General features: G+C 48.3%; 1 protein-coding gene across 1 annotated transcript in view; it reads right to left on the bottom strand.

Annotated features, from left to right (window-relative positions):
* LMF1 (lipase maturation factor 1) overlaps positions 1–20,695 on the bottom strand; it is a 120,950-nt gene extending 100,255 nt beyond the window's left edge. The window contains exons 1-3 of the mRNA XM_056866301.1: positions 20,524–20,695; positions 15,178–15,487; positions 6,662–6,672 (exon numbers count right to left, since the gene is read on the bottom strand). Of these exons, the coding sequence (XP_056722279.1) occupies positions 6,662–6,672; positions 15,178–15,487; positions 20,524–20,695 (493 nt within the window). The remainder of the gene's footprint in view (positions 1–6,661; positions 6,673–15,177; positions 15,488–20,523) is intronic.
* Between the last annotated feature and the right edge of the window lie 3,050 nt (positions 20,696–23,745).

The raw sequence follows: 23,745 nt of genomic DNA, 5'->3' as shown, positions 1-23,745 counted from the left end.
GTGGGTGTCGGTGCCTTTGAGACAGATCTGCCTCAATGTTTCATGAATGATTTACTTCCTGGCGGATATCAGTTCTGGATCATCTCATGCGTGGCTTCCGAGGGCGGGCAGTGGGAGGCAGGAGAAAGCTTCCCAAACCCATTCCCCAATGTTGCCTAACAGTGTGTACAATTCAATTTTAAGTCCAACACACCTTTGGCAGCAGGGGGGGGGACAGGAAGGAGGGGGGGTCGGGTGCTTTTAATCTGATTTCTCTGCATGGGATTCTACACAGTGCATCGTAGTTTTAAATTAATCTCCGTGTTGCCATTTTCAAAATACACAATTGCATGCATTTCCTTAGCAGAGGGAGAATGCGGAGTGCCGCAGGCAAGGAATTGGAAGGACCCTTCAGCACTTAAGCAGGTTATTTTCTTTTCTTGTTCTTCCCTAGGTGACCTTCTGAAGTTCTTCAGCTATGAGGGGAAACTGAGACATCCCTCCTGTAGTGGTGGTTAAGAGCGGTGGTTTGGAGCGGTGGACTCCGATCTGGAGAACTGGGTTTAGATTCCCCTCTCCTCCACATGAGCGGCGGAGGCTAATCTGGTGAACCAGGCTGGTTTCCCCACTCCTCCAAATGAAGCCAGCTGGGTGACCTTGGGCTAGTCACAGCCCTCTTAGAGCTCTCTCAGCCCCACCTAGCTCACAGGGTGTCCTGTCGTGGGGAGGGGAAGGGAAGGTGATTGTAAGCCGGCTTGAGTCTCCCTTAAGTGGTAGAGAAAACTGGCATAGAAAAACCAATTCTTCTTCTTCTTCAAGTCAGCATATAAAAACCAATTCTTCTTCCTCTTCTTCTCCCCCCACCCCCCGATGGCACAGGTGAATCCACGCTGACTTTCCAAAGTGCAGAAGCAAGGATGTCACCCTATTTTGTGACAACTTCAATGTGGAAGTTCGAGCCCCAGGTGCAGTTTCTCCCTGCCTGGACTGAAGTGGCAGTCCTTCTTCTTTCGTGGGCTGCTACCAAACATCCTGGGCTTGATACGAGTGGGGCCGTGCGCTCTGGCTCCCCCTCTTCCTGTACAGTGACTGTGATGTCACAGGGTTGCAGCTTCATAGGTTCTATGTCACTGCACAGGGGGTTATTTATTGACACCTCACTTTTCTCCACTGACGGTACTACTGTGCAGTCAATGGAGGTTGGTCAACCGTGCAAGAAAGCGGTAGATTGAGACTGTGCAGCGCGGGTTTATAGCAAAACCAGACCACGGGGCTGTGGAGGCAAGCGGGGGATACGTCCCCCTTAAGCTTGCCAAGTCGGACCTCAATACCAGGGAGCGGCTCCTTATTGCCCGGTCTAATTAGATTAAAAGCCAAATGTTTTCATGCAATGGAAGAGGGGGTGGGGTGGGGAAACAAAATGAGACAAAGCTATGAATTAATCCGGAGGATATGAATCCCATGCAAACATAGAAGTTTAGGGCGAAGGCGGGTCTGGAAACAGTTTAACGCAAGCCGGGCATGGCTGGGGGCCGGCTGCGAATGAGGAGGGGGGTCGCTCCGGGCTAATTGTACCCCTCGCACAGGCTACACCAGCACACTAATAGGTTTTAATAAAAAGTTTCAATTGGACCAGTAAACCCCTCATTAAGCTGTTTTTAAAGCATGAATTTAAGAGCAGGGAGGGCGAAAGGTCGCCCGGAGTCCTTAATTTACAACGGCTGGTGCGAAGTGCTCCTGCGATGGAAAGCGAACCGTTGGGAGTGTCCAGGGCCCACATAAACATCCGACTCAGCCATGAAGGGCCGACTAAGTGACAGTTTGAAAAATAGATTTAATAAGGCTGAAGGGAGGGGAGAGTTTCCCAATCCTACACAAACAAGGGGAATAATCCACAGCTCATTTGTCCTGCGCCTACAAATAAAATTAAAACGCACCCGCACAAACTAATATAGGGAGAAAACGCATGGTGGCTTTAGCCTCCTTTAGCCAGGATTGAATGCATGCGTTTTGCCGAACCTGCGTCCGATCCTGGCTGAATCCTGGCTGAAACAGGGAATAAAGGAGGCTAAAGCAACCGTGCGTTTTCGCCCATACACACGTAACTGAACAGGACTAGAGCAGCAGAGGTTGCAAAGTTCCTGGTGTGCTTGGTGCTTTTATAGAGTAACCTTAAAAAAAAAAAAAAAGACAGAAGGAGAGGTCCCTGCCCCAATGAAGTTACATACGAATCCAGACTGAGAGGAGACAGACAAAAAAAAACACAGAGAGGATTTCAAGCCAACAATTCATTGCAATGTTATGCCACTCTTTCTCCAGGCAGCTCAGGGTCGCATGCATGGTTCCTGTGTTTTGCTGCTGCAACAACCCTGTGAGGTAGGGGAGGCTCAGAGAAGGTTAGTGGCCCAAGGAAGAATCAAACCGGCTTACAATCACCTTCCCTTCCCCTCCCCACAGCAGACACCCTGTGACAAGCACTTGTCAGGGATGCTCTAGACTGATCCTGCATTGAGCAGGGGGTTGGACTAGATGGCCTCTATGGCCCCTTCCAACTCTATGGTTCTATCCCACCACCTGTGGAGTCTATAGTGATGGATTGATTCCCTGGGAGGAAAACAAGGAGCAGAGGGCGGAGGGCAGGTGGGAGAAATCCACACACACACACCGCTCACAGATCTAGGTGGTGAAATTTTTTCTCATGACCCACCCCAGCCAGGAAACAGTTGAACGCTGCAAACAGCTGCCAGACGGCCCTTCAAACAGGTGCTTCTTATTAAAACTCCACCCCTGGGATAGAAGAAGGTCTCTCTCTCTCTCTCTCTCTCTCTCCAAGGAAGATGGAATGAGAAGGAAACAGGGCCATGGGAGACCGTGGAGAGGAACCCGACGGTCCTCGGGTGTGACGAATCCGTTTAGGCTCCGCTTTGTGGCTGGAACACGGCTGCGGAGGATTCCCAACCAGAAGGCCGTCTGCAGACGAGGGGGCGTCCCGTGCCGAGGGGAGATGCCAAGCGGTTGCATCTGGTCCAGAAGACTACAACCGTCTCCACAAAGAACCGGGTCAACAAAGGGAACTGACTGCAAAGCTGCCTTATGCCAAGTCAGAACCTAAGTCTCACAGGTATTGTCTACTCTGACTGGCAGCAGCTCCCCAGGGTCTCAGGTAGAGGTCCTTCACATCACCCACTACTTGCTCCTTATAACTGGAGTTGCTGGGGATTGAACCAGGGACCTTCCACATGTCGACCAGATGCTCTACCGCTGAGCCGCAGCCCCTCCCCTAAAGGGCTGGCAAGGAGCCAAACAAGCATTTGCACAAGGGAGCCCCCCTACTCTGCACAGCCACATTTAAGGGGCATAGACTCTGCAACAACCACTGAGCGCATTGCGTTTGTTGCTTAGATGGACTCCCCGTAATCGGGTTCTCAGCAAAGCATCTGGGAAGCACCGAAATAAAATCTTTCTAGCAAGCTTCAACAAGCACGATTCTTGACATTCTTCACTACTGCTCTAAAAACCAATCTGACCGTTCTTTGAAAACGTTTGACTGAGAAGGTAAGAGTTTGGTTTCTATGGGGGAGGAGTCAACCGTCAACCCTAAGGAACCCTTCCACAGAAGCTTAGGGTGGGGTCCCCAGAAGTGCGAAATGAGTCCCGTGTGCTCCAAAGGGCCACAAACTCTTCTCCCCTAAACATCTTCCTCCAATGCTGAACGGCAAAAGCCTTCCGAAAGTAGTCTGTGATTATGAGCCACACTGCAGGGTTGGTTTTTTCCACCTTCCACCCTCTTGGGTGTTTACAAAATTAGGAACTTCATCGAGAAGGGATTTCTCTAATGCTCTGATCTCAAAAGTTTTAACAAGTTTTTTCAACACCCTCCCCCTGCCACAAGACAGGAGAAAAGGACACAAAAAGGGATAAAATTGAGCAGCTTTCAAAATAAGATAGTTATTTACACACAACACAACGATGCTTGTATACTGACAGGCATGTACATACAACCCTCCCCGTTATTTTATTACGGAACTTTTAAGGCACTATGCATAACGACAAATCAAAATCAAAAGCGTTTCCGTCTAGAACCAACGGGTTGAAATTAAAAGAGTTTCTGTCTAGACATTAGGAAGAACTTCCTAGCAGAGCGGTTCCTCAGTGGAATAGGCTTCCTCGGGAGGTGGTGGGCTCTCCTTCCCTGGAGGTTTCTAAGAAGAGGTTAGATGGCCATCTGTCAGCAATGCTAATTCTATGACCTTAGGCAGATCACGAGGGGGAGGGCACCTTGGGCATCTTCTGGGCATGGAGTAGGGGATCACTGGGGATGTGGGGGGGGGAGGTAGTTGTGCATTTCCTGCATTGTGCAAGGGGTTGGACTAGATGACCCTGGTGCTCCCTTCCAACTCTATGATTCTATGAAGTGCAGAAATTTGGAAAGTTTCTTCCCCCTGCTGATTCTGTGACGTTAAGCAAATGATGAGGGGCTGTGGCTCAGTGGTAGAGCCTCTGCTTGGCATGCAGAAGGGTTCCAGGTTCAATCCCCGGCATCTCCAGTTAAAGGGACTAGGCAAGGAGGTGATGTGAAAGACCTCTGCCTGAGACCCTGGAGAGTCGCTGCCGGACTAAGTAGACAATACTGACTTGGATGGACCCAGGGTCTGATTCAGTAGAAGGCAGCTTCATGTGTTCATGTGAGGAGAGGGGAGCCATACCAGAGCTGACCAAATCACTGGGAGTGTGTGTGGCGGGGGAGGTAGTTGTGAATTTCCTGCAATGTGCAGGGGGTTGGACTAGATGACCTTGGTGGTCCCTTCCAACTCTATGATTCTATGTTTTGTTTGAAATAACAGCCCACTCAAATATGTCTTTTATTACTATTTTTCCTTTAAAAAAAAAAAAAAAGGAGCACCACACTTCCGGGAACGGGTCAGGAAGCCCTCAGCATGTACAGCAGATCGCTGCAAGAATTTCTTAAGACTGCTCTTTGAAGTCAACACTCAGCAAACCCTAAAGGTGGGTGTTTTTTTCAGAACTCAGCAATATTTAAATGCCTTTCGACAACAACAGATAGAAGATGACAAAGTGTCACTGTTCCAGGGCTATAATGCAAGACAAATATTGTGGGTTTCCTGCATTCCAAGTCCAGAAAAGAAAAGACAAGGGTACATTCGGCAGAAGCAGTCATCTCGTCCAAAAACAGAAGGAAGAGAAAGAGGATCCTGCTGTGTACAAAGGCTTTGATGAACCAAGCTCTCAGACTTCCTCCGGATCAGGAGACAGCTGGGACCTCCCCGTCTTTTTGTAGGGACCCAATCAAGGGAGGGGAGAGACTGCAGCCTCCTAACATCTCCTAGGCAAAAGGTGAGTGGTTCTCTAACCTGAGCACAAGGATGGTTGTAGGGGTACCTGCCCTCCCATGGGGCAAAACTCGGACCAAAGCACAAGCATTTGAAGATTTGATATACGTGTTACAGGCAACAGATCAGGGCCTGGTTCACTTTTAATAGGGAGAGACTGTTACTGCAAGTGCTCGGGAAAATAAGATAAGAAGATTTATTATTACGGCATTAGCCAGGAAAGATACAAACCTTATCCATAAAACCCATTACATGATAAAATAATCTCTTTGTAAAAAATACAGATAAAATTTTATCAATTAAAATTAGCCTCATTAGCACTAGTAACCTTTTCCGAATAGATCTTAATTGCTGCAGAACAATATTTGGCTATCTGTAAATAACATTGAGAGTTTCCTTCCCATAAGAAGAATTTCATTTTCTTTTCCCCCGGACTGGATTCCATTGTGTTAATGAGAGGAAGAATTAGCTTGTGACGGATTCCCTCGTAATGAAAGCTCGGGAAAGCAACCTAGAAAGGTTAAATCAGGAGTCCCCAGCATGGTCATGGTGCCTGCCGGCATCTTTCCTGGAGCCTGTTAAGAGTTTTTAGGAAGTGGGCGTGGCCAAGTGGGGCGCCCACCCAGCAGGGTTGGCCACTGAAGATCTGATTGTTTCAGCGCTGGTCTCTTTCCCACAGTATTTTTTTAAATTACCCCTCTTCTCCCCCGCACTCAGGCTTCCCCTGTGTGCGTGGCTTCCCCTCGTGCCACAGCCATTTTGCTGTTGGCTCCGCCTCCTCTGACAGCCATTTTGTGGTTGCGCCCACCACCCCGTGTCAGCATTCCAAAGGTGCCCACAGGCCCAAAAAGGCTGGGGACCCCTAGGTTAGATTATCATACCTTGTGATGCACTATGCAATGTTTATTCATTTTGCTTTAAATTATGTCATATCCATTTAAATTAAAATTACAATAAATCAATTAGAACACCCCAAAACCAAGAATTTTGGCATCACGGTTAAAGAGAGAGGGATGAGCAGTCAGATTGTCATCTTCTCTATGCAGTCGAGGTCTCTACCTTCTTGGGGAGGGGGTTGCAGCAGGTCCAGAACCTCCTGAAAAGAGGCCAAATCAGGATGTGTTCGAGAAAACCTTCTACCTAATCCTGGAGCCCTTGATCCAGCTCGTGTTCTGGTTGTGGAGGAGCTATGCCCATCCCAAAGTGATATATAACTACATTTCCCTAAAGAACAGGAGAATCAGTAAGAGAGAAAAAGTTTTAAAATATTACATACCCTCAAAGTGCCTGAAAAACAACTACGGAAGGTTTTCTGAGCTATGCTCACTTACCAAAGGAATACCTGCAAAAGAAACAGGAGGAAACAATATTAAAAAAACACGAGATGAAAGGTATTATTTCCAGGTGGCTTTGAGAGCAAGGAAGAATTATTTTACTTATTTTTCTGTCCCAAATGAAGCTCGCTTGTCTTTCAAAAGCTCTTAACAGAACTACAGGACTCCACAGGGATTGCAGAAGTTTCACTTGGTTATGAGACAATCACCAATTCTCTGTTAACGTCACTGAAACCCCACCGAGGAAAGTGGCTACCTCCCCAAGCAAGATAGGTCGGCCACCCTTGCCAGTTTTCTCCTCCTCCTCCTCATGTGTAATACTGAGTTCCTGCCTCTTTTGGGGGGGCGTGTCTTTGTTTTCATCCCACCCACCCCTACTGTTGACAGCCCAATTCGACCTCTTTCCTTGGGCGTGCCAAACTCAGCATTCCCGCAAACTTCTGCCATCCACAAATACTGGCAGACTCAAAGCCTTGGAAGATTCCCCCGCGAGATAAACGAGCAGAAACGAAAAACTGCTTCCAAGGGTCTGCGATGCGGCTCCTGGAAGCGCTTCCCTTTAATCAGAAGCGAAGTGGGTCTCATCCAAGTCCACCATCAATTTGTGACACACTGTTAAGCGGAAAGTGTTTCAGAGGGTTAAGTAACATCTGCAGCAGCTGGTTTAAGTTGCCGCTAAGCTGATGGCGTTCCACAGTGGTCATGGTGGTGGCGGGGAGGGGAAGGAAATACGTTTACAAGCTAGTAAACGAAAGCTCTTGTCTGGTTTCTGGATCCATTTTATTGTGCTCCCCAATCTTTTAAGAACTGCCCTATGAAAAAAATTCACACTTAGAAACAGGTAGAACACTTGGTTAAACACAAAAGGTTCTCTCCACCTCCCCCTTTTTAAATCTTGTGATCTTTGAGACCTTGAGGTGGTACCCTCTCTCTAACCACAAATTAGAAAGTCCAGCCAAATCCCCATGCAGGTTATCCGGGGTCTTTCACAGGTCAGGGGGTTTCTCTAGGGAACTGTGAACTCTATCTATTGGAGTGAACTCCCTGTTGTTATCTGCACAATTGCTTGTGTTGGAGAGGAAAGAAAAAGAGAGTCAAGAACCCTTAGAATATCCGGGGGATATGGCCCATAATTACTCCATAATTACTCCAAAGAGCAAGTTGCGCTTATATGTCCGGGCGCTGCAAATTATTTTGCACTTTTCCGTAAATCAAAAGTCACCTGTGTTGAGAATCTGGCACTATGCCGATCAGCAAAACTAAGATGACCGTGGAGAAACATGGAAATAAGAGCTGGTGTAGCAGAGTGACTAAGAAAGCAAGCTACAGATCTGATGGCCCTGATGGGAATCCCGCCTTTACCACAATGACATTTGGCCAGCTGCTCTCTCTAAGCTTCAGGCCCCCCCCCATAAGCTATATAAGCTATAAACCTAACTTGCAAGCTTGTACATTATCTTCTGTAAAATTTACACAAAGCATTTTGAACAGTCTGCAGTTCTGAATACAAAGCATTAGTATTAGGAAGCCCTAGTTTTAAATCTACTGACCAGTACATTTTTATCCCGCCCTTCTTTCCAAGATCTCATGGAAGTGTACGCCATTCTCCCCCTCCTCCGTTTTATCCTCACAACAACCCTGTGAGGTAGGTCAGGCCGAGAGAGCAACTGGCCAAGGTCACCATCCCGAGCTTCATGGGAAAGGGAGGCGGGATTTGAACCTGGGTCTTACAGATCCTAGTCTAACACTCTAAGAGTTATATCACATTGCCTCTTTCGGAGGTCATTACCGAACTGAGAGCTGACACAGTTATCACCCACGCTGATATAAAGCTGATCCCTTTGACTTAATCTCTCTTTAATCTTAAACTGTCCTGCCAAGGACAGGTATTTGATGCTTGCAGGATCAGGCCCCGGGGCCTGCAAAGGTAGCCCAAGAGGGCAGGAGACTGATCCCGTCCTGACATAAGCCGCCCCAAAGTTATAATTTTGTGAATCAGAAGCCTGTTTCCCATTAGATCCGTTAGCCCTCGGCTCACATGGAAACGCAACGAAGCTGTCACATGGTATTAATCTCAATTTCATTAATATTTCTATTAGCCATGCGCGGCGTTCTTTGAAATCAGACACCCTGCCGTCTCTCCCCTTGCCCCCATCCCACAATACCAGTGAGAGGTGCCAAACCTGCTTCCTCGACAGGAAGGATGGACCCCCCCCCACTCCGAGATCCCTTAACTTTTGGTTCAAGTTTCTAGAAATAATTATTTTTCCATACGGAGAAACGAAGGATGCAACGGAAGGGCCCGTGATAAACAAAGACATTCCTGGGCTTCATTGCCAAAGAAATGAACAAATCTAATAATAAAAAGGGATAGTATGTAGTTTAGGATGAGAATTTAGCAGCAAGCCAAGGGAAAAACAAAAACAAGCTTACTATATTTACCACCACCACCACCACCCCCAGTTATAAACAACAACAACAAAATCTTACTAATGAATATTTTTTTTCCAAATTTATATCCCGCTTTTCCATCCTTACAAGGGTCATCGAGGGGCCCTTTCAAACACGCATGATAAAATCACATTTTAAAACCATTAAAATCAACCTCTCTAACATGTATCATTGAAACAATTAAAAAACAGTCAAATTACATACAAAACATAAAAACAGCCACTAAAACATTGGACAGGCCTTCACCTAGACACCTGTAACTTGCATGCTGATTTCAGATAACCCCCTTTTCTTTTCTTCCCTTGACGACACTCTTGAGAAAACACCTAGCTTTCCTTTGAGCGAACAGGGTGCTGTTGGCAAATGCAACGCAAGTATTTTGCCTGCAAACCACAAAAGCACACACACACACACACACACACACATTAGATTCCACTGGGACATTTATAGAGACCAGCCCAGTAGTTCTGCCAGGGGTATACTGGACTCTTCCTCATTTTGCCAACTTAGTTCGACAATTTCCAACGGTGGGGTGGGGGGGGGAGACGGACGGACTCTGTCCCTTTTTTTACAAGTCACTGCCCCCAGCATTTCTCTGTTAGGCCATTTTACGCAAACCAACTAGCTGGGTATGTTTAGCCTGAAGAGGAGAAGACTGAGAGGGGATATGATAACCATCAAGTACTTGAAGGGCTGTCATATAGAGGAGGGTGCCGAGTTGTTTTCTGTGGCTCCAGAAGGTCGGACCAGAACCAATGGGTTGAAATTAAATCAAAGGAATTTCTGTCTAGACATTAGGAAGAATTTTCTAACAGAGCAGTTCCTCGGTGGAACAGGCTTCATCGGGAGGTGGTGAGCTCTCCTTCCCTGGAGGTTTTTAAGAAGAGGCTAGATGGCCATCTGTCAGCAATGCTGATTCTGTGACCTGAGGCAGATGATGAGAGGGAGGGCACCTTGGCCATCTTCTGGGCATGGAGTAGGGGTCACTGGGGGTGTGGGGGGGAGGTAGGTGTGAATTTCCTGCATTGTGGAGGGGGCTGGACTAGATGACCCTGGTGGTCCCTTCCAACTCTATGATTCTAAGTCCCACTTTTTCACAGGCCCAAACTCTAGCAAACAATTATGCTGGGTTTTTTTAATTATAGACAATAGAGGTTTGCTGCACTTCTCAATAATATATCATTAGCATCAGGGAAGAAGAAATAATTGAGCACTCCCTCTCCTCTCCACAAGCCCACATGAGCTAATTAGCTTTGTTAAAGCAAGCCTAATCCAATCACAGGCTGGTTCTCTCCTAGGAAACCATTTGCAAGGGAAGCATGCACAATTTTTGATGGACACCAAAGAAACAAAAAGGATTTCGAGCTAGCAATTCCCAGATTATGCACAGCAACAGCATGCTGTGAGAAAATTAGTGGAAGGCTGATGTTCAGGCTAAAGCACCCTTCTGCAGGAGAGGTTGCCAGATGAAATTATTCAAGCAACTGTTCACAACAGTTGGGGAGGGGCCATGGCTGAGTGGTAGAACATCTGCTTGGCATGCAGAAGGTCCCAGGTTCAATCCCCGGCATCTCCAGTTGAAGGGACTAGGCATGCAGGCGATGTGAAAGACCTCTACCTGAGTCCCTGGAGAGCCGCTTCCTGCCTGAGTAGACAATACTGACTTTGATGGACCAAGGGTCTGATTCAGTAGAAGGCAGCTTCATGTGTTCACAACTGGCGAGCGACAACCTCCCTGATTTAACACTTGTAGTGGGTGAGAAATACGTTGTCTCGATTTAAGCCCTCATTGATAACAATTAAACCTACTGAGCAATTCCAATTCAGTGACCTTTTGCTGGAGTTTCCATTGGAAATCTCCAGGTCAGCAATATGTAGGGAGCCCCAACAGACTGAAACGTCCCCTCGCTCCTTTCTAAACGATGCCATTTTTCATATCGAATGTGTTAACACCAATTCCAGTGGCACAGATTCCAATTCAGTGGCACAGACCGAAAGGCAGAGGGACCCTTAACAGTACACCAATGCACACGCAGCAACAACAACAAAAAAGCTTTCCCTGCTTGGGACCGCAAAGGAAAGTAGGGGAGAAAGAAAATGAAAACGGGGACTGTCCCTCCACCGACGCTTCCTTTCCACCCTGCCGCCGAGCCAGCTGGACGGGAGTTGAAAAGAGTTTGCAACCGAGTCAACAGCGTCTGGTATCTGAAGCCTCCAGCCCAAAGCAAATAGATAAATGCTTCAAAAATTAAAATAGGAAGGGACTTAAAAAGAATAAATTGGCCCTTGCTGGCAGGCGAGCAAAAAAGGAAAAACTGCACGGCTCTTCAAAAAAAAAAATTGTCACTTATCTACCTTTGAACTGGTTTCCCCTCAGTAATCTCATCCTGTCTGCTCCTGTAACTCAAGATCCCATCTCCGACAATGGCATTTGCCAGATGCTAGGAAACAAAGCATTTGGGGAGCCCAGGTGCACTCATGAGGTGCCAAAGAGGAATCGTTCTGATCTATGGAAGGCTGTCCCTCTTCCTTTTAGCTCTAGGGACAGTGTGGGGTAGTGGCTAGACCGTCAGGCGAAGATGAGGGGGGGAGGCTTGGGTTCAAATCTCCGTTCAGCCATGAAGCTTGGTGGGTGCCCTTGGTCCAGTTACTCTGCCTCAGCCAAACCTACTTTACAGGGTTGTTGAGAGGAAAGAGCTCCTTGGAGAAACACCATGATAACAAGGACCAGGTGACGAGAAATCCCAGGGCCAGGGCACCTAGAAATTTAATTGCGGTGCCAGCATGGTGCAGGGGTTAAGAGCGGTGGACTCTGAAATTTTGCGGGTGGCATAAAGCCAAAGAAAATTTGTCAAGGCCGAGACTAAACAGATAGGCAGAGAGTTGGGAATGTGCATACCAAATCTGGACTTTCTCCTGGGAAATGCAGACTGATAAATCCACAGCGATGTTGAACCTGGAACCGTGTGCACACAGCATATACTTGTCCTTCCCCCGCCTGCTGCTTGGGGGTACCCCGTGCCCCAGCAGGGTCAGCATCTCCCCAGAAGACTGAAGGAAGATCTGGAATTTTGCAGGGCTGAATCTGTTCTCATTCGCCCGTCGGTCCTAGTTGTGCAACCAAAGGACAAGACGATCCCTACGGCAGAGAGGTAGCCATGCAAGTTGGAGGGGTGCGTGTGTCACAGACAACAGGAGGGGCCAAGGAATGGCTTACAGGACGTGGTACGAGAACATCACCCTGAGTGCCTGCATTTGTTCTGTGGCCAGAACAGCAGGATCAGCCAAGGGGGTTGCTCAGAGTCTGACACAGCCCACTTGCTTCTAAACACACCTTATGGCTATGTCCAATCCTGCCTTGCCAAGCCTAGGACACTGAAGCCCCCCTCCCCCCCTGACTACACCTTGGTGGTCTGACAGCTGAAGGCAACTCAGTCGACCCCACGTTCAAAACAATGGTCTTGTCTGTGGCTACATTCTAGGGGAGGTGGGAGGTAGCTTGACCACGGTTGTGGAAACATTAGAGAACCACCCCTCCCTGAATAGACCCAGTTTCCCCAGAAACCATTTTCCAAGCAGAGCCATTTCTTTAAAGGGGAAAAAGGAGAAAGAAATTTCAGCGCCGCTCCGTCCAAACACCTTAAAAAACAAAAAAGGCAAAAAAAAAAAAAAGACACATCAACCTGCAACCTTAGCCTAGCAACCGGACAGTCACAGCCTGTATGCCAGAATAATGATGTGGTTTCAACCATCCAGTGAGCCATTATGGAGAATCTGCATGAAAAACGTAGTCATGGCTGAGCGATCTCCAGCAATGAGCCACTCTGATATCCAACCTGCTCCTCCAGACAACATTAACCCAATTTCCCTCTCATATCATTTGTGCCGCCAGTAGAACCGAGAAGAATCGGAGGCAACACCTTCTTTTCCCCACCTCTTAACCTCTTCCTCTTCACAAATGGTTTTCGCTCCACAACTCTCAGCAAAGCTAACCGTTTACCATAAATCACCTGCCAAGGGAGAGAAACCCAAAGCCGCTTGTGATACAGAAAAAGGTGGCACCAGTAAACCAAAGTTAAACACCAACACAATCAGGTCTCATATATCACAGGAGATTTCTTTAAACCGCAGGGACCAATGTTCCCAAAGAGACACCACAGACCTGAACAGGCCGAAGCCAAATTCCTGTACCCGTTGAGGAAGGTAAACACAGACCAGGGTCAGACGATCTGGCATACTACAACCACCCAACAAGTTATAAGCCTCCCCTGGAGTCCGCTTGCAGAATCCTGGGCTGCAAATAAATCACGTCATTCAGAGAGGCCTTTCACACTTTTCCTGGGTACCCTTGAGGTTCCTAGAAAGCTTATGGGGGGTCCTCAAAAGGGAAGATCCGTAATGACGGACTAGCATTCCTGCTTTGGAAACTGCTCTCGCTAGGCAGAAGAAGAGTTGGTTTTTATATGCCGACTTTCTCTCCCACTTAAGAGAGACTCAAACCGGCCTACAATCACCTTCCCTTCCCCTCCCCACAACAGACACCCTGTGAGCTAGGTGAGGCTGAGAGAGCTCTAAGAGAGCTGTGACTAGCCCAAGGTCACCCAGCTGGCTTCATTTGGAGGAGTGGGGAAACCAGCCTGGTTCACCAGATCAGACTCTACCACTCCAAACCACCACACTTAACCACTACACCACGCAGGCAGGAAGTTTGCGAATCGCCTACTCTACAGTAAGCCAATGCACCACTGGAATCTCTTTGTAGCAAGAGTTAAAAGATCTGCATGGAGCACGAGGGGCACAGGGTTAGCCCACATTCACAATTGGTTCTTGTAGGTTATCCGGGCTGTGTAACCGTGGTCTTGGAATTTTCTTTCCTGACGTTTCGCCAGCAACTGTGGCGAAACGTCAGGAAAGAAAATTCCAAGACCACGGTTACACAGCCCGGATAACCTACAAGAACCAATGAACTCTGACCGTGAAAGCCTTCGACAATACACATTCACAATGTCTGACCCGTCATTCGTGCCAACCTCCCAACCCCAGCCAGAAAGTGCTAAACTCTTAGTTTCAACAAAAGATGGAAGAAAAGGCTCCTACTTGGAAGTATCTTGACTGGGATGGCCCAGGCTAGCCCGGTCTTGTCAGATCTTGGAAGCTAAGCAGAATCGGCCCTGGTTACTACTTAGATGGGAGGCCACCTAGGAAGTCCAGGGTAGCTACACAGAGGCAGACAATAGCAAACCACCTTTGAAAGTCACTCGCCTTGAAAACCTTATGGGAATGTCACCACTTGGAAGTAAACCCTGCCTAGTACAGCAGGATTTACTTCCAAGTAAACATAGAGGAAGAGCCCCGTGGAGCAGAGTGGTAAGCTGCAGTACTGCAGTCCAAGTTCTGCTCACGACCTGAGTTCGATCCCGATGGAAGTTGGTAGCCGGCTCAAGGTCGACTCGGCCTTCCATCCTTCTGAGGTCGGCAAAATGAGTACCCAGCTTGCTGGGGGTAAAGGGAAGATGACTGGGGAAGGCACTGGCAAACCACCTCGTAAACAAAGTCTGCCTAGTAAACGTCGGGATGTGACATCACCCCATGGATCAGGAATGACCCAGTGCTTGCACAGGGGACCTTTACCTTTAAACACAGGGTCAGGACACATGTTTCAGTGCTCAAGAATAAACAACTGGATGTGGATTATGAGAAGGGGTCCATGGACCTCCCTGATCTTTCAAATCTTTCACAAAGGAGGATCTGGTAACACCTGGGGCAGGGTCTTCTCAGCAGTGGCTCTCCTCTCATCAAGACTCAGCCTGCAAATCCCTCCTTGCTTAGTGTTTGGGCTCTCCCTTAAGACCTCTTCCTCCACCTGGAGCACTTTTCCTTGGAACATTTTCCAAGGTTGATGTTTCCATTTTTATTCTCTACTAGTGTTAATTCTTCTCTGTTTGTTTAAATCCTTTATCATCTTTGTTCTGGCATTTTAAATTCCACCCTGCAGAGCCTCGCGCCTCTTGGGACACGGGGGCACAATGTTCAGGTTCTACAGGTAAGGCTAACGAACTCACCAGATCTGTCCGACGTTAATCAGCGAGAGGTAGAGAGCCCACAGGGCAGTCATGAGAATCATGTTGGCACAGCCGGTGACCAAGATGAACACTGAGATCCCCAAGCCAGCCAGCGCGAAGCCATCCAGGATGCCGTCCATGCTAGACCAGTCCAGGAACCAGAGGAGAGTCGGGGCATAGCTGACGGCCTCCAAGTTCGTCTTCCCTTTGAAGTAGGCCTTGACGTTCTCCAAGTACAGCTTGGCAGGCAAAAGGCCCTTCTCACCGACCAGCGGCTTGTTTTGGTGGTAAGCCACCAAAAAAGCGACAACTGCGTGGGGGGGAAATTTAAAAAGGAAAACGTGAATGATTCAGGATATTTTAACCCAAACGGTCAACTTAAAAGACATGTCAAACGAAGCAAGAGCAGCAGAGCGGAGGCAATGCTACGCAGTGGAATTGTGGAACTCCCTCCCCCAGGATGTGGTGATGGCTGCCAACTTGGAAGGCTTTAAGAGGGGAGCGGACATGTTCGTGGAGGATGGGGCTATCCATGGCTACTAGTCAGAGTGGCTACTAGTCATGATGCATACCTATTCTCTCTAGTATCCTTTATTATTACGCTCATATGACCAAATATTTTGAGCATGAAGATCTCTCTAGTATCAGAGGAGCATGACTTTTATATCAGGTGCTGTGGAACACAGGCAGGATAATGCTGCTGCAGTCATTTTGTTTGTGGGCTTTCTCAAGACACCTGGTTGGCCACTGTGTGAACAGACTGCTGGACTTGATGGGCCTTGGTCTGATCCAGCAGGGCTTTTCTTATGTTCTAATGTTCGTATGTTCACATCCACTGCCCAGAGTTGTCTTGAAGATTCCAGTTTGGGTACCAGAATATAGAAGTTTCATTTTCGCTTTTTCCCTTTGTGCAAATCAAACTGGTGATTCTTTATTTGCACTCTATCTCACATCGACATTTCCCCCATGACACAATCTCAGAAAGTAATTTTTGAATGAAACGGTGCACAGATAAACTGGCAACGAGCAATAAACGAACTAGGAGTTGCCCACAAGGAAAATGGCCAAAATTCAAAGGAACCCAGCAGCAAGTGAACAGGGAAAGAAAACCAAAAACGGTGTCTTTGCACATCTGTACGCAGAACCCCCCCCAAAAAGGAAACGACAGAGCAACTGAACCCTGGACTTGCCTCTTGCTATTCAACTTCCTACTAGGCCAAGATGCAACTAAGCCATGGGCGAACAAGCAGGCAGCTATTTACTAGCACAAGCTCCCCCCGGCACACATACACCCAGACTTTATAACACACCCATTTAATATCCCCACCTTAGATAAAAAAATTAAAAAGTCTCTTCCTTCAAGGTGGTGGGAAGGAGAGAACCGTCCGCAATCTCGTTTACCTTGATTAAAATTGCAATTTGCTGGGAAGCTTTTCTTAAAGTGCTAATCAAACTTCACCTCAAAATTGCTGCCCTGCCGCCTAAACCGCTCATCAGCGCTAAAGGAGTCCAAATTAGACCTCTGGCCGGTTTGCAAAGATAAACAAGGGGTGAGTGAATTAGTGGGAATATATAAATATATATATACCCTACCAAAACTGGAGTAAAAGAAGCACATGCTCTATTTGTACAGGGACATAAGGAATACCAGGCTGAGGTTGGCAGGAAAGAAAGAGCTATTGACAGATTCCATACTGGGCCAAGCCAAAGAGGTTCCAATTCTAAAGTAAGCGTTTCTGTCATTCCCAAACTGCCAGAAGACATCTGACCACTTCCCAAATAGTCCAGGATGAGGCTACGCTGCAGCCCACCCCCAATAAAAGTATCATCAAATGAGGGTCTTTTCACTAAAAGCTGCACTTGAACCTAGAACAGCTTCTCTCTGCATGCACAGGCAAAATGCAACCGATCCCTTCCTTGAATTCCTTTTATCGTTGTTATAAAACTACCCAAGCTGCCGCTTGGTCTTTACAAATATTTTGGTCCCGCTTCTCCAAATAAACAATCGACTCAAAGCAGCTCGCGAAAACAAAACGATGATAAAAGGTAAAGATACGCTTTAAGAAAGAAGCACTGTGCAAACTAACATAAATAAAAAATAAATAAAACTGAAAAACAGTCCACAAAACCCAAGCGCAGCACAGCAAAATAATCTTTTAGGAGTCTGATGAAACTGAAAAGCCTTTGCATGGCATCTTTGCTGAGGGCGTCTAGATGCCGGGTAACTACGAAGGAAAGAGTATTCCAGGGGCCAACACCAAGAAGGGCCCCTGGTCACCATCTGCCTCACCCTTGATAGTAGGGAGAAGTACTGGAAGGAAAGGCAGGTGCTTGTATCAGAGAAGGGAATCCTTCAATTCCCCCAGGCCCAAACTGGTTAGTGGGTTATAGGTCAAAATCAGCCCCAGGAATTGTGCCTGGAAACCTTCTAGAAGCCAACATTGTTCCCACTACGTGAGGGTAATAAAAAGTTTGCAGGGGTCTATCCTTTCAGTGGCCCCACTGCAATATTTGGAACCCGTGACGCTCCCAAGATATCAACGGAGGCAGTTTCAAATAAAAGCACTTTACAGAAACCTGGACTTTTATGTGGCACAGGTGGCTGTCCAAAGGTAGCCCCTCTCCCAGAAAAGGTGCACTTGGTACGAGTTGGTAGAACCTGTATCAAGGCACATTTGCTACAGGTGTAGCCAAAACTAAGCCCAAACCAGAGAGCTCACCCAACGTGTAAACCTTGGCCGTATGGAGGGAAAATGCAATTCCTTCTACACCAGGCCTGAGGGAAAACGCAATTCCTTCTACACCATCCTGTCCCACACAAGTCCCTTCTGACCACACCTCCCATCCTGTCTGAGTTGAGCTCCGGTTTATTAACTCTCCTCCAGCCCGCATCTGTCCACGACAAAGAAATTGTCAATCGACATCCCCCTTGCCTGACAGCAAACACCAGCTCAAAGGTGTGACCTGCTCTTTGACCAGGGCCAGCAACCCTCTGGGGCAGCCCCATGGCAGCTAGGAAATGTTGAGGCCACATCCTTCAGCCCAGGGAGAATGGTCAGGCACCAAGGTGTAGAACTCACTAGCAGGATCCTGTGTGCCCAATGGCAGGTAGAGGCGGTCATCTAATTCAGAAAATGGGGGAAAGAGTATTGGCCAGCGTCTGGAGTCAGCAGGCCCACAACGACACATAGCTCATCTGTGGGGCCAGAGACCCAATATAGCATGCACAAAAGGGTCGAGTTTCAACAACCCAGAGTCACGGGACGTGACCCCACTTCCTGGCTCATCTTCCCCAGCTTGTCATGGTACAAAGAGGGGAAACTTCCATTCTTCACGCTCGGTGAAGATTCAAAGACGCGAAATCCCAAACCTGCTTCTTTTTCACCCCCTTTTCTTTAAATTCGTCTTAGCTCACACCTGAAGACCAAACAAAGCAGAGGCATTTACCAGATGGCACAAAACTTGATGTGCAATAGCAAGCCGCATCTTCCTCTCTCTCCCCCCCCCCCAAGATATGTACCTGCAGTATTGGGTGGGGAGCGACTATTTTGCACCCAAGACACAAGCCCCCAAATTTAGGTACGAACTATTGGTCTTACAAACAGAGGCATTCATGAGTCGGGAGCTTGAGAAATAAACAAGCACAGACTCTGCGTTTTTTTTTATCAAAGCTGGAAGCCCAAATACCACTGCAGTGTACTTGCATTTATTTTGCAAAAACAAAACAAAAGAGGCAACTCTATTTTCAGCCTAAAATGCAAGTCACTCGCGAGCATTAAATAACAAGTTCTAAAAGTTCTTTCAGCACTTTTTAGTATTGCAGGACTTTCGTTCTTTGCACTGCCTTGAGTCTGAGGGGGGGAAGATGATTTATAAATATTTTAATAATTACAATTTTTTCCCCTTTAGACAGGACACAGAACAGGGAAGAAGGCCTGCCAGGTCTCTGGTTTGGAATCCATGACGTATGATTTTAGGGCCTACATTTCCCCCAACATAACAGTATTCTGTTTGAGAAGGACCATGTGTTAAGGCTGCAGTTTTTTTAAAAAAATTATATTTTAGTCAACTTATATCCTGTCCTTCCCTGACACCAGTTGGGTTCATAAGTTATGCATGCCCCCCCAGGACTCCATATTGATTGGGTTAGGGGTTATGATGTGTGCTTGCTACCAGAAACAGTTGCATTGAATGGATATTTTTGGCAGAAACCCTAACATGTGAAGTTACCCTTGTTAATATCATGTATGTTAATATCAGCGTAAACACATTTGAGAATCCTGCCTCATTAAGTCCACATGGGTCACTGGGTAACAGTGGAACAGTTAGATTCGAGTCCAAAAGCACCTTAGAAACTAGCAGGATTTCCAAGGTATAAGCTTTCAAGAGTCAAAGCTCCCTTCGTCAGATTTAGCGAAGCTTTGACTTCTCAAAAAGGTAGCGCCCTGGAAATCGTGTCTCTAAGGTGCGGGTGGACTTGAACCTACGCATCCCACTGCAAACCGATACGGCTACCCTCTGAATGTTCTTAAACCGGGTTAACAGTGCAATCCTACAGGTCTGCAGATTCAGTGGGACTTGCTCCCTAGTATCTGATGTCCCCAACCTGGTAGCCGTGAAGCGTCATGGGGGGCCCCCTGACACCTATCCTTGCCAAGTGTTTTTAGAAAATGGGGGCGAGGTGATCTGCTTGCAAAACTTTGCAAAAACTGAGGGTCAGCTGCGCGTAAGCAGGACGACGTTTGATGCCCCCCAGGACTCCATATTGAATTTTCTAACAGTTAGAGCGGTTCCTCGGTGGAACAGGCTTCCTCGGGAGGTGGTGGGCTCTCCTTCCCTGGAGGTTTTGAAGCAGAGGCTAGATGGCCATCTGTCAGCCATGCTGATTCTATGACCTTAGGCAGACGACGAGAGAGAGGCTAGATGGCCACCTGTCAGCAATGCTGATTCTGTGCCCTTAGATGATGAGAGGGAGGGCACCTTGGACATCTTCTGGGCGTGGAGTGTGGGTCACTGGGGGTGTGTGGAGGGGGAAGGTAGTTGAGAATTCCCTGCGTTGTGCAGGGGGGTTGGACTAGATGACCCTGGTGGTCCCTTCCAACTCTATTATGGGGGCGCTTTCACACTTCCGGAATGTTGCATTTTTTCAATCCACTTTCAATGCCCTTTAATGATGGTTTGCGAGTGGACTTTGCAGGAAAACCCAGCTGCAAAGTGCATGGGGAGTGCAACATGCAGGATGCGTGAAAGCGCACATTATGCTCCTTTGCAAAGGCTGGGGTGGGTGGGTGGGGGGGGTGGAGAAAGGTGCTGCCCCCTGCCCTCCCCTGCCTCCCGAGCACTCACAGTACAGGGCGGCGGTGGCGCGCAGGAGAGCCAGGCGCGTCAGCCAGAAGGTGCCCGGGCGCAGGGGCTGGCCTGGAGGGGCCTGGGGCTGGCCAGGAGCCTCGCCCCCCTCCTCCTCCTCCTCCGCCTGCCCCCCGCGCCGCCGCCGCAGCCCCCCGCCGCTCGAAGCCATGCTAGAGCCACGCAAGCCAAGGGGAGGGGAGGGGAGGAGGAGCGAGCGCGCGGCCGGCGGAGAGGGCGCAGGCGCGCGCGCCGCCTTCCCTCTGCGCGCGCTCCTGCTCCCCGGGCTGCTGCGCCGTGCCGCACATGCCCAATAAATGAGGCGCTTGCAATCCGCTTTCTCTCAGTCCATTTCCAGTGTGCACTTTGCAGCTGGACTTCCAGGGCACTTTGCAGCGGTGGAATGGCAAGAGCCCCTTGCAAGCAAGGGCTAATGTGCATTGGAAGTGGATTGGAAGTGCATTATTCGTAAGAGCATAAGAAAAGCCCTGCTGGGTCAGACCCAGGCCCATCAAGTCCAGCAGTCTGTTCACACGGTGGCCAATTAGGGGCCTCTAGGAAGCCCCCAAACAAGACAAATGCAGCAGCACCATCCTGCCTGTGTTCTACCGCACCTAATATATTCAGCATGGTCCTCTGATCCTGGAGATAAAAAAGGAAGGAAGGAAGGAAGGAAGGAAGGAAGGAAGGAAGAAAGGAAGAAAGGAAGAAAGAAAGAAAGAAAGAAAGAAAGAAAGAAAGAAAGAAAGAAAGAAACACCCCTGCTGGATCAGACCCAGGCCCATCAAGTCCAGCAGTCTGTTCACCCAGGGCCCAATCAGGTGCCTCTAGGAAGCCCACAAACAAGACGGCTGCAGCAGCACCATCCTGCCTGTGTCCCACAGCACCTAATATATATTCGGGATGTGTAAAAGCATGTTCCTTTCGGGGAGGGGGGCTCAGGGTGCAAGAGGGGGGGTCGTGCCAGGCTGGCACAGCAGCGTTTAGCAGAAGTGGTTGGGCTGGGAGCCCTGGGTGCGAGTCCCCATTCTGCCCTGGGTAGGGTGGTCAACCTAGAGGGGGCGGAATGGAGATCTCCCAGAATTACAACTGATGTCCAGAGATCAGTTCCCCCTGCAGGGAATGGGTGCTTTGGAAGGAGAGTCTATGGCATTACACCCAATTATTAATTACTGATTGTATAGTTGTGAATTTCCTGCATTGTGCAGGGGGTTGGACTAGATGACCCTGGTGGTCCCTTCCAACTCTAAGATTCTGTTGTCTTCATTTCTCCCCAAGGAGGACCCGAAGCGTCTTACATTGATCTCATCTCCATTTTCTCCTCCCAACAACCCTGTGAGGCTGGTTAGGCTGAGGCAGGGTTGCCAGGTCCCTCTTTGCCGCCGGTGGGAGGTTTTGGGGGGCAGAGCCTGGGGAGGGCGGGGTTTGGGGGAGGGGAGGGACTTCAACACCATAGAGTCCAATTGCCAAAGCAGCCACTCTCTCCCGGTGAACTGATCTCTATCGGCTGGAAATCCGTTATAATAGCGGGAGATCTCCAGCTAGTACCTAAAGGTTGGCAACCCTAGGCTGAGGGCATGTGACCGGCCCAAGGTTACCCAAGGAGTTTCCTTGGCAGAGTGGGGATTCAAACCTGGGTCTCTCAGATCCTAGTCCGACACTCTAACCACTACACTACATTGGCTCCGCAGGCTCCACTCCCAAATCTCCAGGAATTTCCCAACCCAGAGTTGGCAACCCTACTTTGGGCAGCTGGCACACACTTATTTGTGTGTGAACACACTTCCTTTCTTCAGAGCTCATTGGAGGAAAAGTGCACTAAAAATTAATTTAGGGGGAAATATCTGCTTAACACTGGCTTCCCCGTTTTCAAAGGGAGACTGGTAGCTGCCCCCAAAGCACATGCACATTTTATGCGTTTTCTCTTTTCTCTTTTCAGTGGCCTTAGGTGCCATCTTGAAATCTGGTTTCTACCAAGCCATTGGGTCCCCCAGACTGGGAGGACTAGGAAGGTGTTCTAGCAGTGTGAGGCTATGCACATGTACTCTAGGCTAAACACACCGATTCTTCATTTGCTTTGCACAAAGCCACATGGGTTTGGTGCAACTATCATATGGGCAGGCCTTTTGCCCACAGCCACCACCACCCCCCTGGTGCCCTGAAAAATGAAGCCACACCGGTGCTGGAATTCTGGACCCCTTTGAGTAAATATTGTGTTGTTCCAAACAGGTCGATAACTTCCGGGGATCTTATCTGTTACCAGGTGTCACGTCATTCGGGCCTGCTCTGGCTACTGAGCAGCTCCTTCTAAATTACCTTTTTGTTCTCCCCATTTCCCATCACTGCAACCTGTTTTGTTCTGATTGGAAAGGGGGGGTAGTGTGTGTGTGTGTGGGAACACAATAGTGCATTGTTGAGGTGGAGAAAAGGATGTGTTTGTTTCAGGGACCTGAGATCAAGCAGGTCTCCCTCCCTCTTGCACCTTGCGTGAAACCTCCAGGCTAATTGAGAAATTAATATGAAGGAGATGGAAGCCAGGGGTTTCTTCGAAAGCAATGCCGGCCAACTCCATATTGCATCTTGGCATCTGGAGACCAGCTGGCAAGGGGTCTATGCCTGTCTGGGAGCCTGGAGAGTGCCCACTTTTGTGGTTCTCCAGAACTGGCCAGGAGGCAAACAGGCGGGATTTAAGAAAGGCTGCAAGGAAACCTTCAATCCTTATATTATCACTGAATATTGCATGAAATGAAATATTGAGGGCAGAATGCAAAACAAGTTTAAAGAAAACTCACACTGTGTCTCAGAGACTTGGGTATAGCTGCTATACAGCAGGATCCTAGATGGCCAAAAAATTTTATCACACCCTCCAAGAGAAACATGTGTGCTGGGTACCTTGTTCAATTTATCCTGGTAATAACCCTGTGAGGTAGATGAGGATAGGAATGGGTGATTGGCCAAGGTCAATCTGTGGAGCTTTGTGGCAGCAGGGGGGGGATTTGAACTCAGATCTCGCTGTTTCTAGTCTTCACCAGACTTTCTCCATAGCTCACTGTAGTATACAAGCCCCATCTTTGGCCCTGCGTGGCTATAACAGCAGGTATCAGTTCAGATCAACCAGTGTGCAATACTCGGAACATGCTCAGAGGCACCCTTGTTTTCCTGATAGCTCCCTGTTTTTTGGGACAGCTCTGGCACTGAAGTCAGCTGTGGACAAAGACTCTG

The sequence above is a fragment of the Euleptes europaea genome, chromosome 21, assembly GCF_029931775.1.
Source record: "Euleptes europaea isolate rEulEur1 chromosome 21, rEulEur1.hap1, whole genome shotgun sequence".
Classification (NCBI taxonomy): Eukaryota; Metazoa; Chordata; class Lepidosauria; order Squamata; family Sphaerodactylidae; genus Euleptes; species Euleptes europaea.
The sequence above is the reverse complement of the archived record's forward strand: the minus strand, read 5'-3'. Positions and strand labels throughout refer to the sequence as shown.